This window comes from Macaca nemestrina, chromosome 4 (assembly GCF_043159975.1).
Source record: "Macaca nemestrina isolate mMacNem1 chromosome 4, mMacNem.hap1, whole genome shotgun sequence".
NCBI classification, from domain to species: domain Eukaryota; kingdom Metazoa; phylum Chordata; class Mammalia; order Primates; family Cercopithecidae; genus Macaca; species Macaca nemestrina.
Window position 1 is genome coordinate 111,284,149 of NC_092128.1, and position 13,866 is coordinate 111,298,014.

At 40.6% G+C, this 13,866-nt stretch overlaps 1 protein-coding gene across 18 annotated transcripts in view; it reads right to left on the reverse strand.

Annotated features, from left to right (window-relative positions):
• Positions 1-13,866, reverse strand: part of LOC105497742 (putative uncharacterized protein encoded by LINC01549) — a 98,170-nt gene that overhangs the window by 59,701 nt on the left and 24,603 nt on the right. For 5 of the 18 annotated variants that reach the window (XR_011622315.1, XR_003021754.2, XR_011622316.1 and 2 more), the window contains one exon: positions 5,523-5,907. The exons of 6 other annotated variants lie outside the window; for them this stretch is intronic. Coding sequence is in view for 2 of the 12 variants with exons in the window: in XM_071095082.1 (XP_070951183.1) it covers positions 5,767-5,907 (141 nt within the window). In the remaining 10 variants the exon portion in view is untranslated. Of the gene's footprint in view, positions 1-1,707; positions 1,934-5,522; positions 5,911-13,866 lie in introns of those variants that run through there. 7 more of the 18 variants (XR_011622311.1, XR_011622308.1, XR_011622309.1 and 4 more) reach the window with 3 other exon arrangements.

The following is a 13,866-nucleotide window of genomic DNA, read 5'->3' on the forward strand; positions in this document are numbered from 1 at the left end:
GGACGTTCTTGTGGCAGAAATAAAGGGGCAAGAAAGCTGGTGATGGCATAGCTGACATGGCTTTGCTTGGACATGGCATAATCTCTGCTGCTTACTTGCCATTGGTCAAAGCAAGTCATGGGGCCCAGTCAACACCAATAGGACAGGAACATACTCTGTTCCTTGAGAGAATGGTCAGCCAAAGAGCAATAGGCCTGAAAGTATAATCTTCTCACAGGAAAAGGGAGTGAATAATTGGGCAATAATCCAGCTCACTGTACATTCTTTTGATCATTTGGAGAAACTAGGATATTAGTTCTGTAGACTGTCCTACATTCTGAATTTGGCTGCTTGCTTCCTCATGGTATTGTTTGATTTATGCTTTTATGACCCATAGCTCCTGGAAACTGATGTGATTAGATTTCCTGGAAACTAGAGGAAAGATTTTTGAGTTTATTTCGTTATTTATTTATTCGGGCAAGAGTACTTCATAAGTCATGCTCTATACTCCCTGCTGCAACTGCTCTGAAGGCACAACATAGCTGATTAACCCACTTTTACTAATAATAGGTGTGATCACTGGGCTCTGTGGATGTCAGCCTGATCTTGTATTGTGAAGCTCCCCATCAATCTTTCATCTTATGATTTCAGCACCCATTCATGGTTCCTGCCTAAATCCATGGCTTCATTAGGGACTGCAAAACAATGATTTTTTTTTTCTAATTCTACTATCTATATTTATTTACTGGGTACAAGTAATAAAAAGTTATGATCAAAATGCCATGTTGAATCATAGCTACTATGTTTATTTTATATTTTGAGATTTGAGTAAAATTTCATTGGAAAAAATCTTTTTATGAAAAACAGTTTAAAAAATCACTGGGCCAGAGAATCTCTTGGCTACCTTCCAACTCTAATGGTTTATGATTCAGTGACCTGTGCTCAACCGAAGTTTCATGACAGGAAAAAGGAGTAGAGCTGATAAAGAGAAGTTCTGTTGTAAGTGTGCAAAGGTAGCCAGGTAGATTTTCCATCTGGCCTAGAAGAGATTGGATATTGATGGAACCATGAAGGATCCTCTGGTCAACAGCTTATTGTGAGGTGGAGAGAGAATAACCCTCAAGCCTTTGGTCCTTGAAAGCTATGCAGAATGATAATAAGGCCAAGTTGTACAAGCATATGTGTCTCACACCAATGTAGACTATAAAACTGGGATTAGAAAACATAACAGAACATAACTTCTACCTTATCCCTTCACCATCTCATCCTCCACTATGAGATTTTCAGTTTCTTGTAAATAGCTTGCCTCTGTCCTCATGTTTTCGTGGGTAACATGTTCTCCCATGTTCTCAGAAACCTAGAGGCACCCATCATTAACTTCTTCTCATGAATCATCAGCCAAAGCCTTGGCTACTTTGAAACCATAACCTGTCACTGCTATATAGAACACGACTCTTCTATGTTTTCTACATTCCCCGGTATGCTAAAGCTGCTCCCATTCCCTTTAAAGTGGGAAGAATTATTCTTCTTCATATTTGTGTTCCATTCATTACATGAATAGAAAAGGAATTCTTCTGGGGACTCAATGATTTACAGAGATTTTAGTGAAACCTCTCTTGTCAAGTTGAGCCTCCTGCCTTCTCCCTTAAGACTCAGGTACATGTTTATGGAACTTGGGAGGATGGGTCATCTGAGCAACAGCCACTTTATTGCATATCAAATGCTCCTTTTATTGTTTTGGCTGGGAGATGGGGGTGGCCCATATCCTGATATAAAAGAGGACATTGTTAGGCCCTTTCTTAACATAATAGTTGCATGCCAAGTAAAGCAGCAGGCTGGGAAATAACCCCCATCTCTTTTGCAGATCTCAGGCACAGTGGCATCCTTCACCATGTGGAAGTTGACACTGGCTTCTACCACATAGTGTGGTTCTGGAGAGAGTCAAGATGAAGTCCTGTTGATAGAAGAACTGTGTTTACTCTGAAGCCCTTGCTCCCATCCCAGGGAAAGCCTAAGGAGGAGCTCAACAAGCTAAAGGGTAAGCCCTGGAAAAAGGCATAATCTAAAGTAACATTAAGGACTAGGGTAGTAAAAATTCACATGTGAAAACCATCACAAAAAGGATCATTTGGTTTGCTAAGGAAATCAACATTGGCTCTAATATTTGTCTGAATCCCTGAGAAAGGTCCCTTTTCTCACACCTTTGTTTCCTTCCTAGTTTCCTCTTAGACAAAGTATTGGAAGTTATGAAATGTCCTTGTTGTAGATGAGAGCCACTGACTAGATCTGCCACACACAGGAATGTCTCCCATTGCCCTCCAGGCATCAGAAGATGATCCATTGGGCTCCAATTATGGAGGGATAACCCATTAATTTATGAGGGTTTTGAAATATCCAACACTAAAGTTGAAGTTCTTGAAGTCTGGCCAGTATAAACAATTTTACATAAAGCTCTGTTTACTTCTATTCAGAAGCAGTCAAAATGACCCAGTTGTTCTGTGGAGCATGGAGCTCTGGTGTCTATCATCCACTGGTTCGATTTATTTATGGTCAGGTTATAAAGAGGATCATCTTAGCTACTTCCTGCTATAAAATTTTATCCTCTCTTCTCCTATGGAAGGCAATACTCAATGGTCCCTGTAGAACGTATCTTATTGGTAGCACACATCAAGGCTGTGTGTGTCTGTGCGTGTGCTCTCAAGATCCCCCCTGTCATTAACAGAAGAGGACTATAGATATGCTTCCTGTTAGAACACACAATAAAGCTCTTTGATTAAGGCTCACACTAACTGCATGTGAAGTCTGCTACCCATTGAATTCAGGTTAAAGTTAAAAATAATAAAGATGTTACAGGTGAACATTGGCCTTCCTGAAATTGTGTAAATGTAATTGATGAGAAAAACAATGAAACAAATTAATGAATATGTTATTAATTTTCTGGTTTAAGTTTGAAGTCAAAAAGAGATAAAAGTGGTCATCAGAATTGGTGTTTTATCAGGTAAAACTGGATTCGTTTTTTTTTTTTTTTTTTTTTAATTCTAGGAGCAACACTTCATCCTTGGTTATTTCTTAGAACGATTCCATGTTGTTTGGAAGCTCAAAAACTTGAGCCCATCTCCATCTGTTCCTTCGTTTAGCTTTGAAAACCTTTCTATGCTTCTAGTATATGTGGATCAGCCTGCTTTCTCCTCCTTCTTCCTAGGACTCTTTTGCTGTCTTAGTCCTTGGCTCCGACAACCTTTTGGTTTAGTTGTCCTGCCTAACTGAAAGCATGAGATTAAACCAAGGCAATGAGAACTTGGTGTTCCCGACTTAAGTTTGTGTGGTCAGTTCATCAGAACTCACCATGCTTTCTTCTTAACAGTACAGGCTTCTTAATTAGATATCTGTCCAGCTCATGAACTGCAAGAGGTGAAGACCTTTCCCTTGTATATTTGAGGGAAAAAAAACAGCTTGCCTCTGGTGGTTTGGGACTTTGGCCCCAGTAACTCAGCTGTTCTTTATTCCTATAGTCTACCTTCATGTACGACTTTGAGAATCTCAAGAGTTAGAGAATGGGGAACAACAATTAAATTGGGACTCTTCGAGTTTCTTTTATTTGATCCTTAGTTTGCATTATATAGAAGTTAATAGCATAGGCATTGTAGTTTAACACCCTAAGGTCGGATGTTTATGCTGACCCATATTCTGTATGAACTTAGAAAAGTTTCTGATCCTCTCTGTGTCAGTTTTACCTATAGGCATAATATAGCTATTTATCTCATAGAATTGTCAAGATGATTGAGTGACACGATACATGCAAAATGCTTGCTACAGAACAAGGCCTTGTTAAGTGTTGGCTGCTATAATTGTTGTAAATAGTGTTAAATTGGCCTTCTAGAAGTTAAGGGTGGGACTTTCCAGGATGTACTTTATACCTGTTTTAATGTATGAATTTTGTAATGTGAAACATGCTTTACTTCCCATGTATTTTACTATAAGTATAAGCAGTGGATTGATTTCTCCCTATCTCAGTCCCAAAACGTCAGTCAATGCTTGTCTACCAACTTCAGGGCATATCCCACTGAACTGGCTCCCAACTGTGGGAGCAGGATATGCAACTACAGACAGAGTCTCCAGTAAATTCAGTTTCCATAAGCTTAAATCACAGAAACACTCTGCAATGCCAAGTTTCTTCCAGAAAGAGAAATACTATGATCATAGCTCACAAAATCAGGCTGAACTTTCACATTCTCTCTTGTATCACTAGTGAAAAAAAAATAATAATCTTACTGTCAGGGAATCTCCACCCTAGGCAAGATTTATGTTCCACTTTCCTGATATTTGTTGCTTTTCCTGGGATCAGACTCATTCCAATATATTTATGCTTGAAGAGTCCACTGGAAAACTTTCTAAGCCAGCAATAGGAAACTGCTACCTGGGTGATTCTCTCCTCAGCTGCTGGCATAACAGAGAAAAGACTTCAGGAACCTTCAGCAGACTGTCTCCCTGTCCAGATTTGTATCAACATTAATGCTTTGCTCATGATTGAAAAGCATGTTCAGGCTTCCAGACTCAAATATGTTTCTTTTGCTCATAACCTTCTGGTGAGGGAATAACTGGTTTTGGATCCCTGGAGAGATGGGATGTCCCTTTATGACTGAGTTCCCCTGAACTCAGTGGGGTGCTGTGGGCTCTCTGGATGCCATTATGATGAGACTGGAGATGCTCCTTGCTTGGCCAAATCCTCACATGTTAATATTTGGCCTACCTGTTCTGCAGTGATTGATATTGAGGGATGAGAGTTTTTTCCTGAATTTTTTTCCTGCATTTTTCAAGCAGAGGTCACAATGACCTGCTGAGAAGGCAAGAATGGCTATAGCAATTTAGAAGAAACATGAAAATCACATCTTGCATGGTAGAAATAGGCAAGGGAGTGATAGCCCCAAAGGAGAAGGAGAGAGACTGGTTATTCTAAAGAGTGCAATGGAGTCACAAAGTATGAGTGAGCAGGAGAGGAGTAGTTGGGGATGAGAGATGTGGAGTAGGCTTTATCCTTACTTTATGGTTTGTGGTTTGTTAATCTGAACTCTTCTTCTCTGCCCCAAAGGGAATCTTTCATCTGTCATAGTGGTTAAGAGCAGAGCCTTGGTGTCAGATGCACTTGGGTAAGAGCTCTGCCATTTAGAAGTATGCCTTGGTCAGCTTGTCTGGCCTTTCTAAACCTTGGTTTCCTCTAATAATTCCTGTTATATACATTAATGAAAAGTAAACATTTGGTCACCTATAATGGTACCTGCCAAATAATTCAATGACACTAAAGAGTGGCTAGTGATAGTAGCGGTAGTTGGAAGAGTGGCCAAGGTTATGGTATTGATGTTGAGGATGGTGGTAATGGCAGTAGAAGCAGAAAGGGCAGTAATACTTGGAGGCTCCAGCATTTTCACCGTATGATTCAACAGTACTCCAAGGGCACCACAGCAGATGTACTGGCTTGGAGAGAAACCAGAGTTTGTTGGCCTCACCACTCTACTGCCTCCTCAAAAGTACACTTTTTCCACCACTTCTTCCTTCTTTTAATGGAACCAGATTTACAAATGGAAAAAACAAAACGGGCCCGTATTTCTGACACCTGCCTCACCTGTGCTCCTCAGAGACTTGGCAGCGAAGATTTCCCAAGGGCCATGGCAGAAACTAGTCCATACATCTTCCTCTTTGGGGACCCTTGTTCCCTTTCCTGGATCCCCAGCCAGACAGACCAGGTGGTTTTTCATGCCATCAGACTAAGGTTAAATTCAACTTCAGTTCTTAAAGGAAAAGGTACCATTTCCTTTCACCAGTCCCTGGAGTCCACCTCCATCCTATGATTGGCCTTCTCCCAGAATGACTCATCAACACAGAGTTTGTCCTTGTGCTGACCCCTGACGTCTTCCTGAGATGGGGTGAGACCTGCTGGGAGGAAAGGCAATCATTATATCATCCCAAGCTGAGGCCACATAAACACTTCCCTTCTCTAATGAATGGGCTCCAAAGGGCAGTCTGACTTGTCTTGGTGTGACCCTCCTAGGCCAAGGGTGGGGAAGAGAATCTAAGCTAATGTTGGTGTTGGAAACATTTAGATATCAATTTCCCAACTTTTTCTCATTATAACAAATAGTTGATACTGTTGTGGATGGACCTTTCTTTACCTTCCCGCCACTTTTAAGAGACTTTACAGAAGCAGAATAGGAAACCACTCTATTAACAGTGTGTGACCTGGAAAGTGTCAGTGTTTCATATGCTGTGGAGGCCTAGTATATATGAAGATGAGCCTCAAGGAATGTGGAGAGTCATGCTTTGAAATGAGGCAAAATAGTGCAATGGCTAAAATAATGCATGATAGAGTAGAACAGATTGGGTTTGAATTATGAATGTGGACATGCCACTTCGTTTTCTAGGCTTAATTTTCCTCATGGGTAGTATACTGGGGCTCTTGATGGTACCTATCTCATAGGTACTATGTTAGATAAGGCTTATGAAATGCATAGCATGGTGCCTGGTCTACCATGGTAGGATGTGGCAGGGGCCACTAGTGGGAGATAAGCACCATCACTTGGAGCTCCAAGAAGATAACACTAAGCTACTGTTGGGATGAACACTTAGATTCAGAGTATTCATGAGTTGACATTCAGACTAGGACTTGAAGGAGAGTGTGGCTTCCACAGTGGCTAAATAAGTATCACAGGTAGAGAATGAAAACAGAACTGTGAAAGGTAAATTCATCAAGCAATGAATTGTGTGTGGGTAGCAAGATGCATGTGTGTGGGTAGAATAGTGAATGAAGAAATAAGCTGGGCCAAAATGTTGGATGGCCTGACTAATACACTAAGAAATTCTTCCAGAATGTGATGCCTCCATAGTGGTCATTCTCCTAGGCTTGCTAATTAGCCAACTCCAAGAACTGTTAACCCCAACAGGCAAGATAATTTGGAGATACCCATGTTGGTATGCAGTGAGCATCCCAGCATATGCTTTAGGATTGTTTCTACCCCTGTAATTCAGACCTACTGACAGGTCTGAACTATTGGAAGGACATGGTCAGAAAAGTCTGTTTATATGAGAAATCAGGGTACTGCCAGGGAAAATAACCACTTTGGAACTGGACTCTTGGTCAAAGATGTAGCTTGAGAGAGTAGGAGCAATTATAAATCCATGGGATCTCTTACTTCTGTCTCCCTTGGACCTGTACCTGAGTCCTGTATTAGATAAAGGTCCTGTAAACCAGAAATGGCAGGGAGTCCTAAGCCCGTGGAACAGAACCTTTGAGGACCTCAAGGTGGAAAAGAGGACCAGTATAACCAGTGGCTGGGAGAGTGGCATGTAGTGAAGTTGAAGATTGAGGCAGAGGCCAGATGATAAAGAATATTCTAAGTCCCGAAGGATAGTCTGAATTTACTAATATTTCTAAATAAAATGGGAAGTTACCCAGGAGAATTTAAGCAGCTGAGTGATACGACATACTTATGGTTAGAAAGACCACACATATTTGGAGACTGTGTTGGGTAGGAAAAGGTCTGGAACCTGGAAACCAGTTAGGAAACTACTGTAGTAGTAAGAGCAAGAGGTTGTGATGACCTTCATTGCTACAAGGGTAGTGGAAGGAGTTACAGAGACAAGTATAGATTCAAAATGTCTTTTTAACATAGAACCACAGAGTTCAATAATGGATTAGAAGAATAGCGAAGACAGAGAGGTTGGAGTCAAGAAAGTCTCCTGTTTCTGGATTCAGCAGCCAGGCCAACAGTGGTGCTATTGACTGAGACAGAATACACAGGGTTGAGGAGGTGCTTTGGCTGGAAGACACAAGAATTCTGATTTTCAGAAGTTCAAATAGGTCCTCAAGTAGGCATATGTTTATCCAAGACCTTTCTGTGCCCTGGGAGTGGTCTGGACTAGAGAGACAAAGGTGGGAGGGCTGACATTCCTGGAAGAGAGGAAAAAGACAGGACTCTGGAAATAACCTCCAAGCAACTCCAAAATTTTGTGTTTGGAAGGAGAAGGCAGAGCCAGTAAGAATACTGAAAAAGTGACCAATAAAGTTGGATGAAAAGCAGAGGAATGTGGTACTGGAAAGTGGGGACTGGAGAGTGCTTTCAAACAAGGGAGGGCTCAGCAGGGTCAGGTGCCACTAAAGGGCTCACTATGGCAAGTGTGACACTAAGCGTTCTATATGCAGCATCTTATTTTATCTCTGAAGTGGCAGAGTTGGGGTCGAAAACAAGATATGTCTGACTCCAAAGCCAATGCCTTTTCTACTACCCTATGCTCCATAGGCATCCACGCCCTCATTTTGCAGATAAAATATTGAGTGTCAGAGAATAAAGTGGCTACACAGACAAATAGGAACTCATGTTGGAATGAAACCTGGGGCATCTCACTCCTAAATCTATGTCACTTCTTCTACAGTAGGCTTCCTCTCTTACTCTGCCTCCAACATAGACTTGGAAAACTCTGGGAATATATGCAAATGGTTCTCTATGAAGTAGATAGAAAGGTACTTTTTCTACCTCTACCACTTTTTCTACTCTCTACCACAAAAGGTAGAGATAGGGAGGCTGAGGCAGGAGAATCACTTGAACCCGGGAGGTGGAGGTTGTAGTGAGCTGAGATCATGCCACTGCACTCCAGCCTGGCAACAGAGCAACGCTCCATCCAAAAAAAAAAAAAAAAAAAAAAAAAGAAAAGAAAGGAAGGTAGAGATATACCCAAGATCAGGTTTTTTAGCAGTGTTTTTGAAAAGTTAAAATAAGCTTGATTTGCATAAGAGGCAAAAATTGATGACATTCTAAGCCTTGTGATTTAAGGCACATTCATAGGTTTAAAAAAAAAAAAAAACCATGTCACATAATAAGGCAAGGTGCACTTTGGGTGTGGTAGACTGGAACACCCAAGCAGAGATTACGGGCATGGGTTGGGTGCACCTGCACTTGGGAGGATTTATGGCAGACCACAGACAAGTACTGCTCACTGCATCAGTCTAGGCCATGGGATTACAGGTGGAAGGGAGGTGTCAAGGAGGAAGTCTGAGAAGAGCCCAGGTCACCTACTCCCAAGTATGCATTGGAAGGGGACTCAGATGCACCTGGGTATGGCGGTGTCCACTTCTGTTTCTGGAACCAGAGCCATGGCTGCTGTTCAGCCAGGCTGGATTTGCTGCTCTCCTCCCTTAGCTGTCAGAGTCAGTTAGACTGAGACAAAAAGCCTGTGGCCTGATACTGCTGCATGGATTGTGTTTTATTTGACTGATTTTCTTTTGGCACAAAAGTGGCAAGAAAATGCAAATGCACTGGAGCTTGACTGTGATGAATGGGGCGGGAGGGTGGTGGGAAGAGGGCTGGTCCAGAAGTTAAGCTGTGCCTTGAAGTACATCAATGGGCTGGTCAGGCAGTGGTGGATCACAGCTGGTAAGAGCATGGACCCTGGTGGATAGGCCAGCCAGCTGGCTGCCATGGCTCTCAAGGGACATCTGGAAAATATGGGGGATCAGTCTGTGACTTTTAGCTGGACTTGATGGTCTTGAAACACATGGTCTGAAGTGTTCCCTGGGAGGACTGCTAGTTGCAATCCTTGAGGTTTATATGTTCTGTGGATCCACCTTACTGGGAGGAGAGGGTGTCTCAGAGTACTGTTAACTTTGGCATGGGCTTTAAGACAGGATCTTGGAAAGGTTATGCATTATCCCAAGCACCCAAATGCCATCAAGAGTAGTTCCCAGGGGCCTTTTTAAGGACTTGATCATGAGCCCTAGCTGTCTCCAGAATCAGAAACAGAGCACATACTCAGGCCCTCATAATTCACTACCCTGAGGGCTTGAGAGTAGATTCTTATCCCCCAGATGGAGATCTCTTTCTGTGGAATCCCACGTGGACACATAACAAATTGTCTCATCACCAATATCTTGCCTAACAAACTTCCTTTGACTTATTAATATAGGTCAAGTAGGTTATCATCTACTGACCACAGTTCTCACGGTTCTATTCTTCTGGACCTTTTCCAAGCAAAATTCAAGGAAAAGACTATCCCTGTTATCACTTCCCTGAGTTCAAAGTCTAAGTTCAAAGTCTAAGTTCAAAGACTAAGTCTCATGCACTATACAAAATAGCCCCGCAACTCAGGTTCTACCCTTTAACCCCCTTGTTTTCTGCATAATACCTAACAACCATGTTATTTGGGTATTTGTGTTTATTTCCCCCTTTGTCCTGTAGAATGCAAGCTCCATGAGGTCAGTCATACTGCATCTTTCACTTAGCAGTGACAGAATATCTGACATATAATAGTTGTTCAATGAGCACTGATTCAATCATTGAATGAATACAAGATCTGTGTGGTTGCTGTATGGGGCATGATGAGGAGACAAGTGAGCAACAGGAGACGTAAGCCTAAGAGTATGTAAGCTGCTGAGTGTTGTGTTAATATATTTGGGCTTTCACCCTTGTGGACCTAGGCTGTAGGTATGCTGTGCCATGTCCAGGCCACTTCCCTGTCCCATGCTCTTGGCTCACCCCCATGAACCCAGGCTCATCTGAGGACTCAGTCGTCACGCTCATCCCAGTGGACCCTAACACCAGGCCAGCACCTTTGGGCTCAAGCTCCAGGCCTGCCCACCTGCTGACTCAGGTATCAGGTCATCCTGCCTGAAGAGTCCAGTAGCAAGCCTGCCCACAAGCCCCACCAGTTAGCCTACCCAGAATCTCTGCATGGGCTGACTGGTAAAAGGCTTTCCCTGGTGAAGATGGTCTGTAAAGACTGGAGGAGGTACTTACTTCTTCAGATGCCACAAGAAACATGAATAATCCGAAAAACCCAACACCAAGAAAGGAACAAAATGAAGTAATCTAAAGAAATGGAGATCTATGAACCCCTTGACAAAGGATTCAAACTAATTGTCTTAAAGAAGTTCAATGAGATACCAGTGAATACTGATAGAAAGCTAAACAAAACTAGGAAAACAATACCGAACATAATTAGAAATTTGACAAAGAGAGACAACCCATAAAAAAGAACTAAAAATTTCTAGAATTTAAGAGCATAATGTTTAAACTGAAAATTTTCATAAAGAACTCAACAACAGACTCAATCAAGCAAAAGGGAGAATTAGCAAGCTCAAATAGGTCATTTGGAATTTCCCAAGTAGAGGAATAAAAGAAAAAAGAATCAAGAAAGTCTATGGAACTTAAGAGACACAATCAAGGGAACTCAATGTAAGCATTATGAGAGTTCTAATGGAGCAGAGAAAGAGAAAGGAACAGAAAGCATATTTTAAAACATAATGACAGAAAACTTATCATACCTGGAATGGGAAATAAATATCCAGATCTACTAAGTCCAAAGAACTCCAAATAGGTTGAACATAAGGAGATCTTCACTGAGACACATTATAATTAAATTCCCAAAAGTCAAAGTCAAAGAGAAAATTATCAAAGCAGCACAAGAGAAGCAACTTATGACATAAAATGGAATCCTCTTCAGACTATCTACATATTTCTCAGCAGAAACCTTGCAATCCAGGAGAAAGTGAGATGATATATAGAGTACTGAAAGAAAAAAAGAATGAAAACTGCCAACCAGGAATATTATACCCAGCAAAACCATTCTTGAAAAATTAAGGGGAGACAAAGACTTTCCCAGACAAACAAAAGCTGAGGGAGTTCATTACCACTAGACCTACTTTACAAGAAATACTAAAGAGAGTTCAAGTTGAAAAAAATGATGCTAACTAACAACCTGAAAACATATGAAAATATAAAATTCATCCAGGTGCAGTGGCTCGTACCTCTAATCCCAGCACTTTGGGAGGTCAAGGCGGGTGGATCACGAGGTCAGGAGATTGAGACCATCCTGCCTAACATGGTGAAACCCTGTCTCTACTAAAAATAAAAAAAATCAGCTGAGTGTGGTGGCACGCACCTGTAATCCCAGCTACTTTGGAGGCTGAGGCAGGAGAATTGCTTGAACCCAGGAAGTGGAGATTGCAGTGAGCTGAGATCATGCCACTGCACTCCAGCCTGGTGACAGATCAAGACTCCGTCTCAAAAAAAAAGAAACAGATTATATAAAATTCACTCTAAGGATAAAAATATGATCAGACTCAGAATAATACTGTAAAAGTGGTGGAATAATACTATAAAAGTGGTGAATAAGTCACTTTTAACTCCAGTATAAAGTTAAAAGATAAATGTATTAATAATAACTATAGCTACAATAATTTGTTAATGGATACATAATATATAAAAGGTGCAAATTTTGACATCAATAGTAAAATGTGGAGGGAGGAGAAGTTAAAGTGTAGAGTTTTTATATGTGGTCATAATTAAGTTATTATCAGCCCAGAATTGACTTTTATAACTATAAGATGTTTAATGTAAGCCTCATGATAACCACAAAATAAAACAAATACCTATAGTACATACACAAAAGATAAAGAGAGAGAAATCAAATCATACTACTATAAAAATTTATCAAATCACAAAAGAAGACAGCAAGAGGGAAAAAAATGAATAAAGGAATATAATACTATCAGAAAACAATAAACGAAATGTCAACATTAAGTTCTTACCTCTCAGAAATTACTTCTTTTTTAATTAAAATTAAAGATTTTTTAGAGAGAGGATCTCGCTTTGTCACCCAGGTTGTAGTGCAATGCTGTGATCATAACTCACTGCAGCCTCAAACTCCTGGGTTCAAGCAATCCTCTCTCCTTAGCCTCTCAAGTAGCTAAGATTGCAGGTGTGCACCACCACACTTGGCTAATTAAAAAATTTTTCTTTTGTGAAACTAGGGTCTTGCCGTGTTGCCCAGGCTGCTCTCAAACTCCCGGCCTCATGATCCTCTCATTGTGACCTCCCAGAGTGCTGGGATTACAGCCATGAACCACTGTGCCCAGACCTGGTAATTACTTTTAAATGTAAATTGACAGAGTGACTGAATAGATTTTAAAAAACAAGATCTAATTATATGATGCCTAAAAGAGACTCGTTTTTGCTTTAAGGAGGCACACAGGTGGAAAAAGAAGGAGTAGAAAAAGATATTTTGTGCAAACAGTAACCAAAAGGGAGCAAGAGTGGCTATGTTAATATACATTTATATTTGGCAAAATAGACTTCAAGTCAAAACATGAAGTCTATTTTGCCAAATATAAATATATATAAACATATATATATTTATATAAATATATAACAAAGAAGAGACAAAGAAGGTCATTATTTAATGATAAAAAGGTCAATTCATCAAGAAGACATAACAATTATAAGTATATATGCACCCAACATCAGGGTCCCTAAATATATAACACTGATAGTAACAGAAAAAGAAATAAATAGACATGTATACAATAACAGTAAGGGACTTCAATACCCCACTCTCAACAATGAATAGATTATTTGGAGAGAAAACTAGTAAGGAAACAGTGGATTTGAACCATACTGTTCAAATGTTATAGATCAAATAAATCAAACAGATATAAAAAGAATATTCCATCCATCAGGAGCAGAATACACATTCTTTTCAATGCACATGGAACATTCTTCTGGATAAATCAAAGGTTAGGTAGGCCATGAAACAAGTCTTAACAAATTCAAGGAGACTAAAACAGCATACTAGTAAACAACCAATGGGTCAAAGAATAAATCAATAAAGAAAATTTTTTTTTAATTCACAGAATTAGAAAAAAAAACTGTTCTAAAATTCATATGGAACCAAGCAAGAGCCTGAATAGCCAAGGCAATCCTAAGCAAAAAGAACAAAGCTGGCCACATTAATTTACTTGGCTTTGAACTACACTACAAGGGGCTGGGCATGGTGGCTCACATCTGTAATCCCAGCACTTTGGGAGGCCAAGATGGGCAGATCACCTGAGGTCAGGAGATCAAA